The sequence below is a fragment of the Amblyomma maculatum genome, unplaced genomic scaffold (genome assembly GCF_055883805.1).
Source record: "Amblyomma maculatum isolate TAMU_Amacu unplaced genomic scaffold, ASM5588380v1 scaffold_118, whole genome shotgun sequence".
NCBI lineage: Eukaryota > Metazoa > Arthropoda > Arachnida > Ixodida > Ixodidae > Amblyomma > Amblyomma maculatum.
Window position 1 is genome coordinate 42,330 of NW_028146843.1, and position 22,671 is coordinate 65,000.

The 22,671-nt window shown below is 41.6% G+C and overlaps 1 protein-coding gene across 1 annotated transcript; it reads right to left on the reverse strand.

Annotated features, from left to right (window-relative positions):
• Positions 1-3,136: 3,136 nt before the first annotated feature.
• LOC146170638 (uncharacterized) lies at positions 3,137-21,673 on the reverse strand (the record flags this gene model as incomplete). The annotated part of the gene is given in 7 exon segments (XM_084586876.1): positions 3,137-3,292; positions 8,554-8,706; positions 13,006-13,121; positions 16,224-16,386; positions 18,044-18,115; positions 18,230-18,337; positions 21,501-21,673. Coding segments are annotated over 7 exon segments (824 nt in total), but the record flags the coding sequence as incomplete, so codon positions are not given.
• Between the last annotated feature and the right edge of the window lie 998 nt (positions 21,674-22,671).

Here is a 22,671-nt window from a genome sequence, read left to right on the forward strand (position 1 = left end):
ATGAAATAGCTATTAGTTCACCAATAAATAAAATTTTGCGATCTTTTCTGCTTGTTTCCGTCATTTCTCTGATTAACGCAAGCTCGGCCTGGAATGGAGGCCTCAACGCGCAAGCCTCTAGAAATTTTATACATAAGCAAAGCTTGGTCTTGCCCTCCACAGTGCATTACATTTTCCGTTATTTTACAGTAAGACATCTCCTAAACCGGAGAAAACTTCTGATTGATGTCTTGTTTCTTGTACCAATAGTTAGACGCCTTACCTCTCCTTTCTAGACAACAGTTCATTAAAGCGAGTGCAATATATGTGTGTTTAACAACTGCGAAACCCTCGTAGTTGTATTTCAGACATTTATTTTATTCGTCAAACCGCGACTTCGCACAAACAAAGTGTTTGTGTCATGGTCAGTAATCTTTCACCTTGGTTAACAGCAAGATGCCACGGACTAAGGCATTTTGTTTCGTCGTTATGCCGGATGTTTTGGGACATTTTTGTCTAAAACGAACTATTAGAAATTACATTGAAATAACGACTTATACCGGAATATCTTGCCTACACTGGAACTTATTGAGGTTCTATGTAATAATTGATCTGTTTAGCCACGATGAATTGGCATGTTTATCGAAGTCTCAATTTTGAGGGCAGTGCCCTTAAGATCGGAGAATGTATGCCACTCAGGATCCACGTCCCTGTGTGGCTGCCATTGCACGAGAATTGTATGTGACGCCCGGAATTTTCACGTGTGGGCGCAGTGGCGGCTGGATGTTGATGCAACTATGTATGAAGAGCGCGCAGAATACTTCACTGATGTCGGTTACTTGCCGATTAGTGTTGAATTTTCATGCAATAACGAAATAATTACCGAGGCGACGGAGTGGCAGACTGCGAAGTTGTACTCTTTGTCTCAGGCTGGGTTCAAAATCCACATGTGGCGAGGAGGATAAACATTTATTTGACGAGGAAGAAGTCAGGCAGCAGGGGCTACCGCTCTAGGTGGCCAGGAGTCCTTGGGCTCTGGCGACCTGGGTTGCACGCTCGATGGCCCGGAGTTGGATTTGCGGGTCAGAGCTGAGTATAGCGACCTCCCACTGCTCGCATGTGGAGAGCTTCAGATCCCGCGGAGGGCTATCTCGTGGCCCACAGTATGTGGTCTAGGTTGGCCCTCTGTTGGCATAATTTACAATATGGGGTGTATAATGCAGGATATGCATGGGCGTAGTTGACAGGATTTAGGAAGGAATGTGTCTGTAATTTTCGCCAGGTGACCTCCTGCGCCTTCAAGAGCGATTTGTGTCCCTGAGGGTATAAGCTACGTGTTTGTCGAAAGTATTGGGTAATTTCTTGATATGAAGCCATGCGGTCTCTCGCCGACCTAATGAGGGGTTGTCCCACTGCCCGGCTGACGAGTCCTCGGGCGAAATTGTGGGCAGCCTCATTTCTTGGAAGGCAGGAATGTGCTGGTGTCCAGATCAGCTGAATGGGACGGTTTGTCGTCTGAGAGGCAAGCAGCAATTTTGATGATAGAGGGGATATTCTGTCTTTGCTGTAGTTCTTTATTGCGGTTTTCGAGTCGCTAATAATATGTAGGGCTGAGGTCGAGCTTACCACAAGGGCGATTGCCGCTTCCTCCACTTCCTCCGGGTCATTTGTAACGACCGAGCCGGCCGTGAGCAGTTGACCTTGGAAATTTACAGCCACAATCGTGAAGGCACTGCGGTCCGCATGTTCGGCTGCATCGACATAGACAGTGTCTTTTTTGGAGTGGTATTGCTTGTGTAGGTTTTTGGCTCTCTGTACTCGCCTGTCTGAATGAAATTCAGGGTGCATATATTCTTTGGGAGAGGTGGAATCTTCAATTGAGCTCGCAGGTTGTTGGGCAGGGATATTTTGTCCTGCCTTGCTGCGGGGTAACCAATTGAGAGGGTGTTAAGGATAAAGCGTCCTGACGGTGTGTGGGTTGGCCGCTCGTACTGAGAAGTCAGATGGGCCTCTACTAACTCACCGAGAGTGTTGTGTACTGCCAGCGCGTTGAACTGCTCCGTTGGAGTATTTATGGGGAGGCCGAGTGCGGACTTGAACGCCTGTCTGATTAGGGAATTGACACGTTGTGTTTCTGCTGCGCTAAGTTTAAGGTAGGGTAGTGTGTAAGTAATTCTACTAATGACGAATATCTGGACCAGACTGAGGAGATCTGTTTTTTTCATGCCCGAGTATCGGTTGGCGATTCGGCGTATAAGGCGCACTGTCTGAGAGACAGTGCCCTTGAGGCGATTGAGGGACTTTGTGTTTCGGCCGTTGTTCTGGATGTTAATTCCAAGAACCCGTATAGAAGATACCTCTGGTATAGGTTGTCCCTTAACGTACACCCGGATTTGGGGATATCCCCCAGCGCCTGGTTTTCCACGCTTGAGAAGAAGTTCAGATTATGTGGGGGAGCAGGAGAGGCCCGCACTCTCTACGCATTCCGTAACAGTGTCCACAGCTAGTTGTAAAGTTTCTTCAATTTCTCCGTCATTACCGGATGACACCCACAGTGTTATATCATCGGCGTATAACGTTAAGGACAGATTTGGTATAGCTTCCTTCGACTAGCAGCTCCAAGGCGGCTTCACGCCAACCTCAGGGGAAAATCTAAGAGTTCGAGTAATGATGCTTCTTCATTAAACGACGGTAAAATATGTGCGGCCAAAGTGCGAATTTTTGTTAATCTCAATTACCGGAGGATAACGGCAATGTTTCCAATATTATACGGTATAGAACGTGACCAATAAAGAATTCAAAACCTAGCTGCCAACGTCAAAGCAAAACCCAGTTTCTCTTAGCTATGTGCGTTAACGTGACATAATTTGATACCTATAAAATATAATACATTTCTTTACAGTGGAAGGTTTTATGTTCACTTCTGCTATATAGATTAACCTCATGAACAGCCCATACAGTAGAGTGCCTTGTAGAATATGCAAGATTGTACTTGAAAAATTGATGCTTACGTCATTCATTTTCGTTTAACAAATGAGATAGCCATGAATATTCATTCGAGCCAAGTTTTCTAAGTAAGGATCTATGTTACGAATTATGCCGTCGCTTGGTAACCGTTTGTGTTAGCCATCATAATAACAAAAACTGTACATAGAAGTTCTGGTCATTTTTTTCCTGTTTTCTCTTTATTCCAAATTCCCGCTGACAATTTGCGTGCTGTTTTAGAGTGCCACATTATCCAGTTCAATGTGGGTTTGGCTTTCACAGCTGTAGATCAGTGGAGCTTGCACATTTCAGTAACCAGATAGGATTTCTGAAATAGAAAGGAGATAAACTTGCGACGACTCCCGGTTGTTCTAAAAATATCTCAAAATTCTGTCCGTAAAGCATGCGCAGCGTTTGATATCGGGGATACTTTGGTTAGATGGGCAGTTGCAGAGATGCCAGTCTGAATTTGAGTTACCATTAATCTGAAAACGCTACACAGTTTGTCAAATCAACTAGTCAAAACTATAGAAGGTGTAATGACTCCGAGGCAGCAAGTAAGAGAACAGAAAAAGTGCGATTGTGCGAAATTGAGTGCACTGAAGCATCATTGCCTATATGAGTTCATGCCATTCGGGCCTTAAAAAAATTGTTGTTCCTCACAGGAGCAATATGTCCTTTTCGCTTGGTTTTTGTTTCAGTACCATTGGAACTGGAATAAAATGTGTTCACAATTACTGTCCTTTACAGTGCAAAACTTCCAGCGTTTACATTTCAACCTGCTTACACCGGATATTGCTGCATCAGCGCTCTTCGCTGCATGCATTCGCTCGCAAAACTTATTCTCTTCGTTAAAATAGAAAATACATTAGGATCCGCTGTACAATTGAAAGCATCAAAGCAACCGGCTCTTTCTTTAAGTTTGACATTAGACCACTCTTGTGAAGCACAAGGAGAAGCTTTGTTCCTACACGACTGCTTTTCACTAATGCTGCTGACAGAAGGGGCATCCATCTTGTTCCTTTTTTACACCGTTCTGGTTCCTGCAAATCACTCAGATAAATACTGATTTTCTGCGTCCAGTGTGATGTATACTGCTTCAGTTTCTGTTCTCAAACACGAAGCTGATTTTTAGAACTTTCTACTCCAATAACATAATCACAAAGAGATGTTATATATTGACTATACAATGACGCATGCATGAATTAGTCCACGTGATTATAACTTATGTAGTCCTTCTTTAGCACTTGAAATATAAGACAGCATATTGATTAACGGCTTAAAAGTGTGGCATTAAACGCAGATCGCAGAAGCGTAGCAGAGCTGCTTTTTTTTACATTCCTATTGGTTCCAATGACAAGTTTTGGCATCTCTCTTTGAAGTGTTTTTCTTTTTTAGTGTACAAACAGCCATATAAAGGAAAAGTTCAGTGCGATGCTCTCCAGAATTCAAGGAAGAATTCAGTGTACTGAAATTTTAAAAAACTTTTCAGTGCACACTGGGAAACTAGGTATCCCCAACCAAGAAATTTTGGCTGTATGTTTATATCTTTTTTATATTATAATATTAGGTCTGACAAGTGACAGGGGAGCGCTTCTTTAAATAGTTGGGGTAAATGAGCAGACTCCGTCCGTATATTAACCCAAAAAATAGCGTAAAACCAAATGCCTCATTTAAATTCCAATCTGCTAGTACACATTTCTTTTTTCCATTTCTCGCGTGCCTCTCTGTGCGACAAGTTTTTCCCGTTTTTCTCTCTGTAGTAAGGAGCCAAAAATATTCCTAAGTAAACACATCAGTCCTGTTTCCTAAACCTTCTTGGCATTGGATAATTAAACATTTAAACTAAAGCCTGTTGCGACCTAACGCTTTTCTATACGCCGATACTAATCATGGTCAGTACTCTGTGTGGATAAATGAGTTTAGTTTCTTAGGTGTCCGCTTCACAAGACATATCGAGCACATATCCTGCTCTTATGTGCTAACAAAAAGTCAGGCATGCACTTAAGGCTGCCGAAGTGCATTAATGCGAGAGCATTTACGAGTCGTGGTCTTTATCTTTTCAACCAATGCTTTTATATTTCTGTTTTAAACTCATTTATTTTTATTGCCTTACTCATATTTACCCTGTACTCTTTTTAAATACTTATTCCTTTATTTTCGTCAACGTTCATCAGCACCTTAATGCTAAAGGCATGGACAGTTATCAACACTTTCGCTGAAATTCGACGTACGGTAGGGGTTAGCATGCTCGGCTGGCGCACGGAAAGATCGTGGTGCGGTTCCTCGCATGGAGGCTGTTGCAATTTAATCTTAAGTTCGTGCGGACACGCCCTAATGACAGTGCAGGCTCTGCCGACACACTCTGCCCACAGACTGTGGTGGCGCCCCTCATGAGACAACAAATGGCTAAACATTTATAAGCGTCTACACAAAAAAAGGCGATTTAGGCCAGACACTTAGGGAAAAGCTTGGCAAAAAGTACCCATGCCAATCGCACCACTTTTTGCTGTGCCCTATGTTGTAGCTTTCATCTACACGGCTTCAATTACCCCGTTCTTCCAGCCGCGGTGGCTCACGGGTTACGGCGATCGACTATTCATAAAAGCGATGTCGCGAATATGGTAACGGTGGCCGATTTCATGGAGGTGGAAACTTGAGTCCACTGTACTATGCAAAGTTGCTTCCTGTCGAAGTATTCGGAGTCGTCCAGCACAGTGCCTCATCATCATCCTGACTATACCCGCTGCAGGGCGAAGGCCTCTCTTATATTTCTCCACTTAACCCGGTTCTGTGCTAGCTGCACTCACTTGACCCCTGCGAACTCCTTAACCTAATCCGCCCATCTAACTTTCTGGCGCCCCCTGCGACGCTATCCTTCCCTTGGAATCCAATTTGTTACCCTAAGTAACAATTATTTATCCTCTCATCGCCCTACATGTCCTGCCCATACCTATTTATTTTTCCTTAATTTTCAATAGAATGTCGTTAACTCGAGTTATTTCTCTGACCCACTCTGCACGCTTCTTATCTCTTAATGTTACCCCGACCATTTTTGTTCCATAGCCCTCTGGGTTGTCCTCAACTTAAGTAGAACTCTCTTGGTTAGGCTCCACGTTTCAGCCCCATAGGTGAGTACAGGCAAGAAGCAACTATTGTATACTTTCCTCTTTACCGATACCGGTAAGCTGCTAGTTATAATCTGCGAGTACTTGCCAAATCCGCTATATGCCAATCTCATTCTCCTAATTATTTCCCTCTCATGATCAAGGTCGGCTGTTACTATCCTGTTCGAAGTAGACATATTCGCCTACCACTTCGCTGCCTATTGTAAATTGCAATTCCTTCCTAATCTTGCTGAAAATTACCTTTGTCTTCTGCATATTGATTTTCAAGCCTACCTTTCTCATTTTCCTGTCTAGATCATCAATATTTCGTTGCAGTTAATCCCCTGAGTTACTTAACAAGGCAATCTCTTCAGCGAATCGCAGATTACTGAAGTTATTCTCCATCAACCTTTATCTCTAAGTGTTCCTATTCCAAGTCTCTGAATACGTCTTCTATGCAAGCTGTGAATAGTACTGGGGAGATCGTGTCTCCTTGCCTTACACCCTTTTTAATTAGAATTTTGTTACTTTCTTTATGCAGAACTATGGTTGCTCTGCGGCCATTATAGATATCTTCCAGTATTTTAACATATGGCTCGTCAACACCCTGTTTTCGCAATACCTGCATGACTGCCGAGATTTCTACAAAGTCAACTATTTCGTCCTCAATAAATGTTATACATAAGGGCTGGTTATATTCCGAGCATTTTTCTATCACCTGGTTGATGCTATAGATATGATCTATAATTGAGTACCCTCTCCAAAAATCTACTTGATCTTCTGCTTGATGAATTCTAAGATTGTCCTGATTTAGCGATGACCTCAGTAAACGTAACAGACTGTAAGCTGATTTATCTGTAATTGTACAAATCTATAGTATCCCTTTTCTTAACAGTTAAGAAAAGGTTAGCGTTCTGCCATGAATCCGGTAGCCTCGATGCTATCAGGCCATGCGTGACCAGTTTTCCTAACACGATAACCCCCCCCCCCCCCCCCCCCCCCCCGCGCCTTCAACAAATCTGTAGTTACCGGATCCTCCCTAGCTGATTTCCCAGTTTTCATAGTTTCTAAAGCTTTCTTAACCATGTCCTTCGTCACTGGCAGAACGTCTGACTGCATTTCACTACTGCCAACCTGATTATTGTCCTGACTGCTTCGGCTACAGTATAGATAAGTACAGAACTCCTCGGCTACTTTGACTATCTTGTCCATATCCCTGACGACATTGCCCGTCTTGTCTCTTAGAGCATACATGCGATTTTTGCCAATGCCGAATTTCCCCATCACTGCTTTAAGGCTGCCCCCGTTCTTTAGAGCATGCTCAATTTTCCTAAATTATGCTTCCTTGTGGCAGCCTCTTTATGTTTTTGACTGGTTTTTATATCTCTGCCAGTTCTATCCTGTCTGTATGGTTAGAAGATTTCATATTTTGGCGTTTCTTAAAATCTTTCGTCTTCTTAGAGAGTTCACCGGTATCCTCTCTAACTATCCTACCGCCTACATCTACCCGGCGCTCAGTAATGACATCTCTGAAATTATTGTTCATCGATTCTAGGCTAAGGTCGTCATCCTCAGTTAAAGCTGAATATCTATTCTGTAGCGGGAGCATCAGTTATTTTGCCCACCCCATCACCACTAATTTGTTTATGGCTTTTCTTTCTCGCAGTCTCTCATCGCCTGAGTTAATTGCTTTGGGACGTTAACCTCTCCCAAACCAATCCAACCGCCCCATTCCCCCCCAACCCATAAGTAACTTTGTAACCGCTCTTTTTTTTTTTTTTGTCCTTCTTGACCAGCCAGAATTCTTGCTGCTGGCCTGCAGGCAGAAGTACGAAGGCCCTAACGTACTAAACAGGTTATAAACTCGAACTAGTTCATCGCAGATCCCATCATTTTATATTCTCTACCGCATGCTATACTCGACCTAATAACCGTGAAGCCTCATCCCACTGAAATCTTGTCTCCTTTCTCAATTAATAGGCGGATGAGTTGGGTCTATTTTTTATTGTAACTGCCAAATATAGTGCTAGTATGCTAACGCTGGTGGACGCGGCGAAATTCAAAGCGATCGATAATTGTGCATGGGCACCGGATGTTGATCCTTTCTTTGAGACAGCTAGATGTAAATTTTGAAAGAAGCTGCCTGAAAGATCATCACGCTTTTTGTGGCTTACTATATAAAATAAAAAGAAACTTCTCACGTAATCTCTGTTGTTTGTTAAATATTTTCTACCCAAATAAATGTTAGTATAAAACAAAAATATATGTGCATATTCAATGTAGACCACTGATAGGACTCTTCTGTTAGACTGAAGCAGCCTGTGCAAGTTATTTGTTCCTCAGGCGTGTTTGCGTGATATCCTTTGAAACTCCGGGCACTGCTTATGCACTAGAACGGAAGTTTTCATTTCGTTAGTTAAGTTAAACGTTTGTATTCGAAGAACGAGAGGCTGCAGGGGATGTAAATAACGCAAAAACTCACTCCGTTGAAATCGAATGACATTTTTTGGTTCTTGATGTAGTACTTCAGCTTTTCGATAGACTCATGGGTAGTGACAGGGTCCATAGTCGACGTAGTATTCGGAAATCGGTCCAGGAGAACGATCTGAACATACGTTTTTTCTCCAGAATTATACTAGGAAAAAAAAGACATAGAGTGATTAGGATGCATTTCCTATAATTTGATCACGATGTGCAGAATCCTTTCCGTTATTTCTAATTATTCGAACGAAACCATGCAGTTTCTGCACATCAGATGTCGTTATACAAAGGCTAACGTCTTGCCTATTAATGCGAAAGAACGCACAGTCAGTATTGAGTGTAACTTGATCGGCATAGAGTTTCTCGGTAGTTACGTTCTACATGATTTCTTAGTGCAAGCTTTGGGTCTTAGCAACTTCATGTGGATGAAGGCCAGAAACAAACACTTTTTCATAAAGCACAGATTGTTGGGCGAGTTGGTGCATTGCAGACACGTTCTAGCGCATATGAACGAGGACGAAAGAGAGCGCTAGAACGAGGACGTTCTAGCGCTCGTGTTGTCTACATCTCTCTCGTCCTCGTTCATATGCGCTAGAACGTGTCTACTTTTTCATAGTTAAAGTGCACGTGGAAGACGCCACATGTTTCACTTTAAATTTCACTAAAGCTTGTCTTACGATGTGGCTTTATAATTAGGAAAATAAAATTGCTTTTTTATCACTCTGAATTAGGGCTGCCTAATGATCACAACAAATTGGATGGCGTAGCATTGTTTCTCAAAACGAACCGTACAGTCACAGCACTGCTGCGCGAAATTCATGGAAGACCTGAAAGGAATACATTAAATGGCCAGTCGGAAACTACACATTTAGAGCGTAAGTTGTACTTCTCCCATGACAAACCTCAAGATCATCCGGCTCCGAACATTTGGTCTTGAACCCTCGAGTAGCAAACATCGTTGTTCTCATTCGCCATGTTACTTATCTGCGCAAGTTAGCTACTGAGCATGCGACCGTATCATTGCTCCTGTGCCTAAAAAAGTATCGCCACGACTTGATTTGGGACCCTTGCCTGAACGAACAGATCAGCTTTCCTGGCCCTGATATGAGAGTAATAGGCACTGTGCAGACATAAGAGCCCTGTGTCATTGTTTCACCTTTTCTGCTGTGGATACGGCTGCAGGCAGTGCAGTTTCTTGTTGTGCTGTGCGGAAAATACAAGGTGTAGACGGCTTCGCGCTTTTCTAACCCGATATAGTTAAAGGCGGCATTCGCCAAAAATCCGCCGTCGACGTTGGTGTGCGTTCATGTCGTTAGCGAAAACTTATGAGCATGGTGTTTGCAGGCGGTAGCTGCCAGCTGACATATCCGCGCAATCATTGGACATAAGGTGGCTCGAGGTTACGTTTGGCAGAAGCTTCCAACTCAGGCCTCATAATGGAAGGTGATATCAGAATCCGTCTGCCAAGACCCTTGCAATTCACGTTACCACTAGGCCAAGCATCCACGTTCATACACCTTGGTTAAAGAGGGGCCTTATATGTGGGCTGTTCAACTACGCTATCGCAGCATACCGTTAAAGGCAGAACTTAAGTGTAGTCCATAACTTTGCACAGTCTCAATTAGATCGTAAGGTTAGTGCAATTGCAGGCTGGCTCTACCACATCTGTAAAAGGCAATGCTACGGACCCGGTCATTCTGCACCATGCAGGACACAGTGTACGTACATGTAAAAAGCTGTAAATTATGAGCGGGCACAGGCCATTACAAGCATTTGCTTGCGTGCATTTTGTGAGATCGTGCACTATTTTAGATATCTTATTGAAACAGGAGAATTCTGAGTCGCCGTTTAATCACGACATTTTCAGGATATCATTTTTATTCAATTTTTATTTGATACTGTGAGTGCCATCAGGGATCGTAACAGGAAGGGATGTTACATACGCAGCATGTTACATACTTACAAGCTTACAATAATCAAAAAACGGTGATGTTACATGCATTGATTACGTGACTACGGAAGATAACAAATAGTCCAGAACGCATATGAGAAGAATAATTACCGTAGCAGAGTTAGTGATAGAATCAGTTTTAAAGTTCTAATTTTTACAGTCAAGGTGCAATCAAGGTTACACAAATAATAACAAAGGTGGAAATCGACTACAATAAATTCAGAATTTGAATCAAGGCACAAACAAGCGAGTAAAAATAACATAAGGGAACAAGAAAGTATAAAAATAAGGTATACAATTATTACTGCGACGCAAATAGTTCATCTGCGATAAGGGAACTAACCGCAGGTATGGATGATATGTTAGTAATACGCGTGGTTTGTATGGTTACATTCGGGTCGCGGCCTTGGAAAAAAAGAGGATTTGAAAATATCAGTATGAAATGAAAATTCTTTTAATGCATGCGTAAGATTATAACGGGTTAATCTGTTCGAGGACGGCCTTATGTACTTTGTAATAGGCAGTTTTAGTTTATTGTGTATTACCTCTTACATTATTTTAAGTCTTGCAAGACAGGCTGTTTTCCAAACTTAGAATTTCTACGCGTTGGAGTAATTCTGTTGGCGAGTTTGTAATGGAGTGTTTATTATATATAGATCTTAGTGCGTTTTTTTGTACCGACTCCAGTTCTTTAATGAGCTGGTTAGTAAGTTATTTGTAACAAAAAAGGATAATACTAGGGCTAGGACACTTCCTTGGGTACTCCTGATGAAACGTTAGTTATTGCTAATTTCTCGTTGCTAATTTCAAGCAGATTGCGTTCGATTACTAAAATAATCCTTTAATCCAGTCTAAGATAGGACCAGTTCCCAAAGTTCGTTTTACCAGATGTTTAGTGCGTGATACGTGGTCGAATGCTTTCGAAAGGTCCAGAAATATGAGGTCTATTTTTTCTGGACATCAATATTCATGGATATATCGTGTATTAATTCAAATAATTGAGTAATAGTAGAAACACTCTTAGAAAAGCCGTGCTAACAGGAAGGTATGATATGCTTTACTTCCAGGAAGGCATTTATGTGTTTTAAAGTAATATGCTCTTGTAACTGGCATGTTTTGCTGGTTAACGATATTGGTGTTGAGGATTTATATTTATTTCCCGATTTGGTGTACTGGAGTTATTTGTGCTGATTTCCGTTACACGGAAAGGGTGCAATGAAGAAATATGTGTTATAGAGTAGTACTAGGAATTCAGGCACCCACTCGGCATATCGATGTGGAAATACGTTACGGATGTTATCTGGCCCTGGTCCTTTCTTAAAATCTAAATTTAGTAAAAAATTTTAATACTCCTGTTTCTGTTATAATTAACGGTTCCGTCTTCACACCTGTGCTGGTGTTTATTCTGAGAAGTTTTTCGTTATCACTTGTGAAAATGGAGCAGAAGTGGTTATTCAGAGTTGTCGCAGCATTTTTGTTACCTTCAGGAGATATTACAAATGCAGTGTTAAGCACATGTCAGTGACAGTGGTGTAAAGCTTTAATTTCATAGCAACTTTTTTTTTCCAACGATTTTTCCTTCGCTCACAGCGAGTAGTTAAAGCTGCCGTAGAAAACCAATGAACGATGTTATTGAAAACTTGTTTGGCTTACGGTGTTTAACGTCCCAAAGCAACTCCGACTATGAGAGACGACATAGTGGAGGGCTCCCGAAATTTCGACCACCTGGGATTCTTTAGCCTACACTGACATCGCACAGCACACGGGCGCCTTACTTTTCGCCTCCATCGAAAAGCGGCAGCCACGGCCGGGACTCGATCCCGCATTCTCAGGCAGAGTAGTTTAGTGCCGTGACCACTGCACCGCTGCGGCGGAGGTGTTACTTGTAAATGTTGTTGTTTGTTTGTTTGTTTGTTTGTTTGTTTGTTTGTTTGTTTGTTTGTTTGTTTGTTTGTTTGTTTGTTTGTTTGTTTGTTTGTTTGTTTGTTTGTTTGTTTGTTTGTTTGTTTGTTTGTTTGTTTGTTTGTTTGTTTGTTTGTTTGAAAAATATTTGTCAGGCAACTGTGGAATATTATAAGATACTTTTTTTGCACAAATGGACCGAAATAATCTAACATTTCGGTGCGCAGAAAACTTTTTCTACCGAGGTTTGTTCTGAGTTGATACAGATACGTCAGTTTCATTAAAAAGCATGTGAGGCATATTTTCAGACATTAATAATGACATCGAATAAATTGAAGGGTAGAATTCCTTATATAGTTATTGATATCGTAATGTTATACAATACCTGAAGGCAATATGCTCATGCAAAAACTCATTTCCAAAAGATGCAAAAAAATTCGTTGGCATGAGCGCATGCTAATCCCCGGAATAAGCAGCCATATCATGGAAAATGATCAAGTATAATTGCATCTCAACAGGTCGCTTCCAGCAGTGTATTTGAAAATAAAAAAGCATTCAAGAAAATATTTTTAATTCAAATGCATTCTTGAATTTGCTTACCGCTTTTATGTGGCCAACACGCAATGCAGGTATTTTTATGCCAGCGAATATCGCTACCTTTTTTTGTGCCATGGCGAGAAATGCCGACTGTTTCAGGACATTTTCATCTATTGTTTCTGTGGAAATAAAAGATAAATACTAACTGCAGTTAATCGATGCACAGTAACAAGAACAATTACTGTCATTTTGGCACTAGCCGCATTCACCAAGTGTCCCAACAACGTTTGAAAGTTTTTTGTGTATGCTTGATAGAAGCTAAGAAACGTTAAGATAAAAAAACCCAAGCGGCCTCACATATATGAACGGTTTTATTGTTATGGCACTGTACTGCTATAGTGCATTTTTTACGGGTAGTATTATGCAAGGGTAAATCTCTATCTAACTTAAAGGAACCTCTACAAAGGACTGCTTGAAACCTGGAATAAAAAAAAAAGGTTCATTCATCACTGCTCGTCTCAATGCGTCGACTGCGAAGCAATATATACTCTCAAAAATGTTTAAAATATTCGTTTCCAAGCCTTATCCAAACAGGCTTCTTTATTTCATACATGAAGCCCATTCCCCTCCGCTACCTGCTACTCTTCTCTTAGACTTTAATGACCTGTATTGTCATTAGGGATCATTTTTTTAGCATTCTCATGCCTTCCTCACGTTCCTTAGTTCTCGGTGGTTTCACCAATTCGAGTTGGCGCTATGACCGACTCTGTTCTTTTCAAATATTTCGTTTTCCATGCTGAATTCAGATCTTTTCGTTAGACTCGAGGTTTAAACCCCATCGTAGAATACTGGCAAAGTACCACAGTTAGGCATTCCATCCTCTCCAAAAACACAGTTATGCTGATATTCATAGCCTCGCAGAGCCTGCCAAGTGCACCATAACCCATACTTATCGTCTACGTATTTACATTTTCATGATGATGGGAAGCCCTTGATAACTACCCTTGGTAACAATCTCATTACTTGATAACTACCCTTGGTAACAATCTCATTACTACTTCCCACGATCTCCTTCCTACCGTAAGCTCTTGTACCCCTCGTAGACTCTGAAACCTACATGAAATTTCTTGACACTACCTTTTAGATCTACTGTACTGCTTTCTTACTTAAGTTTATTGACCAAGCATACAGTCGCATTTATTAGCTTCATTTTGCGCTCGCCAGTCGACGACCCAGAGTAAATTCTCTTAATCTGTGAAATCGAAGAGTCTTTCAATGGGCGATTTCGATTTAGACCAGAAGATTGGACTGTGACGATGTGCCCCTAAACTACTTAGACATCTTGCTCCTACACCAATTTTAATAACTGCTGAGAATCGCCCATTAGAACAGGCCATTAACAAGACATAATTTACAGCAAATGAGAAATTATTGAAGTGCCATTCATTATCTTTATGATCAAGTTTTCCAAATATAGCGTTGCAAATCGCTCCTCTGAGAACGCAGTGATTAAATTTGTAGATATTATCTGGCTATCTTTCATCGTTCATGATTAGTATCAGTATCGTTCATGATTAGGCTGCTGCGGGTATGCACCTGCTGTAAGCAGTTTCGAATACATTTGCAGATTCCTCTACGATACCGTTGTTTTGTAATTCTCCATGATAGCTGAGGTTTCGATTTTGTGAGACGCTTTCTCGTAAGCCATGAATTTTGTGTACGGGAGTTGTTTATATCATTCAAATTCGTTTCTCCGCTGCTTGATGGTGAAATTTCGTCTATTTCCCAATAGCTTGCACGAAACCCGACTTGAATGTTTTGCACTGGAAATATAAGGTTTCTTGCCTTTGCATGAGCCCCAACATTTGTCTTACCAATTAGCAATAGATTCAGGCGATCGGCTACAACACTTTAAAGTCCGTCCTGTTCGTTTTCATTTCAGTTTAGTTAATGTTATCGTTATTTCATTATTCTTGTAGGCTAGAAATCATACGACATTGCGCATGCAAGACAGCCAGAGAATTCAGCATAATCTTCCAAACGGCCTTCAATGTATGTGTGCTTACCTACCTAAAGCAACCATTTCCTCATCAAAATTACAACTGAGACTTTATTTATTTTCTTTTATTCCGTTCACATTGCAATCATATTTGAAAATCCTGTGCATCCATCCATCCGTGTAAAGCCTCGGATCGCGATTGATAAATTGAAGATAGAGAAGTTATATCTTTTCAGAGTGCCGGAAAATTGAAGTGAGAAAAGAAAAATATTGGTACGCAGTGAAGCAAAGGTTGGAGCATGGGACCAAGTGGAAGGGTGCAAGGCGCGTTGCACTGTGACTACTGCACTTGATGGGAGAGACCAATGGGGTCTGCCGTGTGCCATCACGGCAAATGCATCCCACCAGTCAGAGAGAGGGTATAATACTGCTCTCATATCAATTACATTTATCGTCTATTCTTTTTTCGGCACCCATGGTAGTCCGAATTTCTCTGTAGTACGGTCTTCATTGTAAGCATCCTGAATATAACATCACTGTATATAGAACTGTTAGGCTACTGTACCGTTTCCCCCAGATTTGTAATAATGTTGCCATCTTTTGGTCTCTGTGCAGGTCTCTTATTCTTTTTTTACGCTTAGTTTCCTGCGCCTAGAGCTCTTGCGCAATCCGAAAGGCAGTATGGACAAAGCACTACACTTGGCGCTCTCTGGCATAAACTTACATCTGCTGCACGTTCTATTTTTGTTCTTCTCATGATGCATTTCGTAGCGAGAGTTACTCTCAGGCTGTCGACCATTCAAAGATTGCTGAAGGTCTCACGGGCATTTATTATAGAGGTCATCCATTTTTACACAAAATTCTTCCCAATTTGACCTACATTTGCTGAGTTTTGGTGTTAAGAGGTTGCTGTGGTTACATTTTTTCAACATTTTCAAGTGCACAAAGGCTACAGTAATAGAAGAATCGTGTTTTTTAAGATGTCTGCAGGTTTGGGCGTCGATAATATTCATTCCAGAAAAAATTAAGAAAAGTTTTAACCTAAATTTCTCAGTAATCTTTTGAACACTTCTAGAAATCAATCTTACATTAACAGCACTATAATGGCAACTAAATAAACTTCGAATGCAAGGACAGCGACGCAGCAGAATTAAGCCTATGTATGACAAAACATTGCACTTATGAGTCTTTTCAGCACCCGAAAACGTACTAAACAATGAAATAAACACAAGTTTATTAATATAAATGTAAAAAAAAGGAAGCATTGTATAATGATGTTTACCGTTCAAAGTAAAACGAACAGCTGTCCAGTTGCTCTTCTCGTAGCAGCGATCCATAAAAAATTCTTTAATTTGCACAACATCTGGTGATGTTTGGTTGAAGTTAAAGAACTGGTAAAAATACGTATCTCCAGCAGTCAAATTTCCAAATTCAGGTGTCGAAACCTAAACAACATGAAATTCAAAATCATTTTTGACACGAACTACTTAAATAATAATAATAATAATAATAATAATAATAATAATAATAATAATAATAATAATAATAATAATAATAATAATAATAATAATAATAATAATAATAATAATAATAATTGGCACACACGAAAGGAAAGACACAATATCTGTCACACTTGTTCTATGGACACCTGACCTCGTCATAAGGAAAAGGAGGAAGGTGGGAGTTAACTAATGAAAACAGAATACATTTTCTTAATCATCTCCCAGCGTTCATTTTTACAGCAAAATTATCTTCTCGTATTTATAGCTAGCAAAGCCCGGATCGGTCGCGCGAGTAGCAGTCGAGCGCCACTGGTTGCATTCAACGTTTTCCTTCTGTAGAGATAAGCCTGCCTGTAGTACACTGAGGCATAAGGAAGCCTATCGAAGTTGTAGGAATTAAGCAGTGTTGCGGCTGAGCATTTATCTGCGAGGAGAATATTATTTTTTGCTGCTGTGGTCAGCCTACAAAAATGCTACAATTAGGCGCTCAAGAATTTCATGGCAAGATTTTAACTGCACTGCAAATATATCTGAAGTCCTTCCGACAAAAAGAATAAAACTAGCCTTCACTGAAATTCTTGAAACATCGTAACCTAATTCTTTAGTAATTATATAATTTGTACAGAACAATCTAAAATAAACCTAAAGCAACAGAGATTTGATGTTGTTACATGCATTGTCTCCCAATTGCTTCAAAGAATAAAACATTTCTACTTCCTCACAATTTTCAATAGAAACAAACTGCTTCCATGTTTATAACTACAGATTACTGTTTAGCCTAAACGGGCATCCCAATACTAACGTTAAGAAATTCTTCTGAAAAAAAATAATAAAGTGCACACTACAAGTAGTTTATTGCACCCCCGATACACATGCCATTAAGGTGCTGGATCAGTTGTTGTTGTTTTTTTTTTCTGACTGTCTGAAGTTTTAAATGAGCCTTCCCATCTTGGAGTCCGCATTCCGCCTCCATTGCAATGCAGCCGCATCGATCTGAACTTCATTCACAAAATTTGAGCTCAGCAGTCAACATCATTGAACCACCGCACTCTGTGAGAAAGTAATAGGCTAATACCTTCCAAAAGATGCTTCCTAAATTAAGTTGTCAATCATGACGCACTTGCTTCCGTAGACAAAATAGTAATCTTAATTTTAAATACTTCTCAATTAGTAGAAATGTGATGTAGTATATCGAGGATTGCAAACATTATCCTATAAAATACCTTTCTAAAAATCCGATCTACTCGGCTTAGCCAGGCAGCTTTGTTTCCGAAAAGCCGTTCAGGGTCTAGGTCAAGTTATTTTTTTGTGTGTGGTGAGGGGGGGGGGGGGGGGGGTAATGTCCCAGAGAAACTCAGGCTATTAAAGACTCCGGAATGGAAGGCTGCGTTAATTGTGACCACCTGGGGTTCTTTAACGTTCAATTACATGCACAACACACGAGCGCCTTGCTTTTCGCCTCCATCGAAAAGCGGCCGCCGGGGCCTACATTCGATCTCGCATCGTTGACCACAACAGTCGATCGCCCTAACCGCTGCACCACCGCAGCGGAGATATTAAGAGTTTAGGGAAAGGAGAAAAAGCTCAGAGCTGTACTCACGCCTTGTGCTTCAAGCACGTGAATTTCAAGGGCAACAGGCGTCACCGTTTTATTTTGGTTTGAGTACTTGGTCTTGCAGAGCATGAAATATGAAACCATAGAAAACTCAATGATGTCAACGTCTGTGGGCCAATAAACAGCACGGCAAGTACTATCACAAGAATAGATTTTCAGTAACTCTCTTACCATGTCTACCATGCACCATTCCCACAGTGTTTTAACGCCGGAAGAACCTGGAGGCCAGTCGTATCTGATGACGTCCCATTTATGACACGGAATACCAACTTTGAACGCCTGAAAACGAAAAAAAAAACTTTTGAATGTGCTAAAAACGGCAAGAAATGAATGCCGTCCCATTTACTAGCATGCTGTCATCTATATTTCGTAAGCGTCGTTCCATGTCGTGCCTTTTTGTAGTTTTTCTATATGAGCTTCAGACTAGGTACACATCGAAGAACCGGGGATTTTCTAGTACTCGTGTGTCACAAGGAAAATTTGCCTTCACATTGAGAACCACATTTTTCTGGAAATTACGCACCTTTTGTGCAAATAATGCGTTTTAGTTGATTTCGTTTTCCTTAGGCAAATTGTTATTCACATTGTCGTGATATTTTTGTCGCACAATTACAACTGTTTCTTAAACGTACAATATCATTTTAGTTGCTTGGGCACAGTGCTGTACCATGTCTTCACAAAAACTAAACTTGACTACTCTATGTCACATGTCTGGCCGCCATCTACTTAGGAACGATCTCAAGAAGCGTTTCACCATGTAATTGCTATAGCGGAGCTGACTCTGGTACCATTAGTGCATAGTGGGAGCTGAACACGAGGAGCTAGTGACAAGCCAGTATTACAATTCTGAGAGCATTTGTGAGCTCATGGTCAGAAATCGTGGTCTGGAAGTGATGCATGAAGAGGAGGAGAGCACGAGAACGACAGGAAGAGCCAAAGTAAAAAGCGGGACGGAAAAGAAAGAGCAAGCTCGAACGTGCTCTGAAGGTGGCCAACGGCCACAATGGCGGTAGTGGCAATAGTTGCAGTGGTGGCTAAAAAGTTATTTGAGGCCAGTTATAGCACTCCATGATGGACTGAGTTCTCAGTCCACGGGACATCGATGGCTGATGCGACCTGGCGCACCCGCTCCACCAGCGACCGCTCGTCCCTTGTGTGCGAGCCGGTGACAGCCTTCTAAAGGAGAATGAGGGGTGAGATATTCTTATTTTGTTGTTTGGTTGGGTTGGGCAGTCCATTACTGAATAATAGAACATAGAGTTGTAACTGTTGCACTGCGTACAATATTCAGAGTATGGCTTAGGGAAGAAAAAGTGCCTGTTTTTTTTTTTGTGTGTGTAATCGTACGTCAAAGCTTGAAGCTGCGCCATGTGCTGATGTCGGCTGTACTGAGGGTCTGTGGAGAGGAGGAAGTGTTCTTATCTATTGTATACTAGTTATATATTCGTGTATGTGAGCGGGTCTAAGCTTAGATGTAAAGCAAAGATTTGAATCCACATGCACCGTATGGCCATGTAGTATCCGGGTGCATCTTTTATGGAACTGCTGCCACCTGTATCCAGACTCTACTTGCATGTTCCTGTGCCACGTTTTCTTAGGATAATGGAGGGCTTGGGTGTTGAAGCGTAGTCGTTCAGAAGGGCTCGTCCAGCCCTCATGTTTCGAAAATGAATGAAACGCCTAGCTTTCTGTGCTTCGATTTGTTCCCCATCCAGATCAGTAAACTCAGCTTGAGAATCCTAAGAACGGATGTGTGCAGATGAAGCATACCAAAAAACGTCAAGTCTCTCCATTTCGAACCGTAAAAAGGGATGGTACGAAGGGTGTAGTATATTATTCGGCTAAATATTGTCCCGTAGCCGATTGGGCTCATAACTAAAAATTTTTAATGGGGGTTGATCTAGAAGGCACTGGGAAGCACCTCAAGAGCATCGAAAGTCATGAGGCCACTTCTCCTTCTTCAAGTCGGCGCACGAGACTTGCGATGAGGAGCCGCCCTACGGCTGCTGTTGCACACGCTTCAATATTGTCACGTCGTGACAAGGTTGAAATAAGCAACCGGAGAGACGGGTTTTGCACTTATATTACCTGTTTATTGGGTTGACCTCGCCGCGATAGGGCAGTGGTTACGACGCCTAACTATTGTTTCAGAGTACCTGGCTTCGAATCCGGCCGCCGGTGGCTGCGTTTCTAGGGAGGAGGAACGATGGGGAGCCCGTGTGCTGTACGATGTCAGTGCACGGCGTCTCTCATACCCTGAGTCACTTTGTGACGTTAAACCATTAAGAAGCAAACCAAACCTTTATAAGGCTGACTTGTGTCCTCAAAGAAACTAAGCAACTCGACGACGGCGAAACGGCAAGCGTTCTTGCGGGAGTCTGGAAAAAAAAATCTAGATAACGGCGCAAGAAGTCACTAGCCCGATCAAAAAGATTGCGGAAACAGTCGCGCGTGACTGAAATCATTCGCAATACACCTCAGTGCATGTGACGCGACATAGAAAGTGATAAATGCCGCATCCCTGCGACACTGAGCGTAAACAAAGAGTCCCAATATATTTATGTGCAATGCAGGCAAATTGATAAAGCCTCAAACCGGCGGCTGCCAGCAGCAACAAAAAAAGATTACAATGGTTCGCGGCAATACGCTAAGTCTCATTTTCTTTGAGCTTGCAGCTCCCGATGGTGACACTTTGTATCCAATTCACGACTTGCATTATCTGCTTCTGGAATAATTACATTTTTTGTTATGTGTATGCATTGATTGGTTTGAATAGAAGACAAATGCCGAGGATCATTAGACTTTTCACCTAAAATACGTGTTCGCACACGAGGTTTAGTATGATACCTGAGGGGGGACTCTTTCTCAGCGCACAATGGGCAGCTCTGACTTCTGCTACCTATGTGTGTCCGCAGACTGATGCATATGCTTCGTCCACGTACATTGGTTCCTGTAATATGTCGCAATTAGATGGGGCCTCATCGGGAACCGATGAGAGAAGAAAGACAAGATACTATAGCGAGCAGGAATGGAAGGACACGGCACCCGCCGGCTTATTTTGTGCTCACTAGTTTCAAAACTTCCTTGCCGTCGGGCAAAAGCACGAAGCTACTTCTGTAGAGGCAGGCATAACTTACTTGTACGAATGAAAATATTAATGAAATTATATCTATAAACAAAAGTGTATGTAAAAATCTCAAAAAATGATCGTCTACAGATAACCGCACTAAACAAGTTGTTTATGTCTTCCTTTAAAGACAGCACGTATTTATCGACCAGAAAAGAAAAGGTACTAAGCGAGAGCAATATGCTATAATGACGTCATTGACAACTGGATACATGCTGAGACGATGATATTCACAACACTTTATTTGGTGATATTTTTAGGAGACTGTCAGTTTTCTTGGAAAAAAAAAAAGATGCAAAACAAACATGTTCTCACCGCCTTTTTGTAGTCTAAGGTCAGGCTTTGGTTAGACCCGGTGAAGAAACTTTTTGCCGTCAGGTTTGGCACATGCTTAGGGTCTATTATCATTTGCGCATCAAATGAAGTATCGGCCAACGAAAATTCTTCGCAAGGCTTCCCTTTTTCAAGCGGAATTCTATATCCAACACCTGGAAGACAAAAGCTGAGTGACACTTAAGCTATCCATATAAGCGTAACCCAACAGAGGCAAAAGGTCTCACCCGCTGCTGTCTCAATCACTCGGCCATGTCACGTGGTTTGAGGAGATCACAAAACCCGATAACCAATCAGTGCCTGGTCATGTCATCTGAGCACTGCCGCCCGCCAGAGGCACGAAGATGATTTCTCTATCACAAAGACAGCTACGTGCAATGCCGACGCCGATGACGGATTTTCTGGACAAGCGGGCTTTTAACGCTCTTTCGTTAAAAACAAGTTTTCAAATCATCCAATGTTTTCACAGAGCGTCATCATCAACATCACAGTCAGCCCACTTGCAAGGCGAAGTCCTCTCCTATGCTCCTTTAATTAACTCCGTCCTGCGCTAGCTGCATACACTTGACTCCTGCAAACTTATTAACCTCATCCTCTCACTTAATTTTCTGCCGCCCCTGCTACGCATTCCTTCTCTTTGAATCGAATTTTTTACCCTTATCACAAAGCGTAAAAGCTATTTTCACAAAGAGTAAAAGCAATACAAATGTGAACTATTCTAAAATGGCAGTTAGACTGTATTTTTTTCTTTTCAGCACACTAGCTCTGTGACCTGCAAATGATCGTACGGCGAATGTGCTAGTTAAACTCTTACGCCTTTGCAGAGCACGCGTTAAAGCAGGATTGCATTATACGGGTACAAAGAATTATATTACAATATCTGGTCATGGGGGCCTTGCCTCCCTCTCAGTGCATATCACAGTTGAAGAGAAAATACGATCAAACAAGGTGTCTTGACAGTTTTGCGGCACGAAAGGGACGGCTACTTTTTTTACCTCCCCCCTCCCTTTCTGAAATAATCAGTGTGGTGTCTGTCCCTCAACGCTGCCTTCTGGGACCTGCCAAAGTGTTCTACTCACTGCCTAAATAAGGTTCCAAAATTGTCATCTTCGGTTCTTTAAGTGCATTTTTACGATATTATCGATTTCCTGAT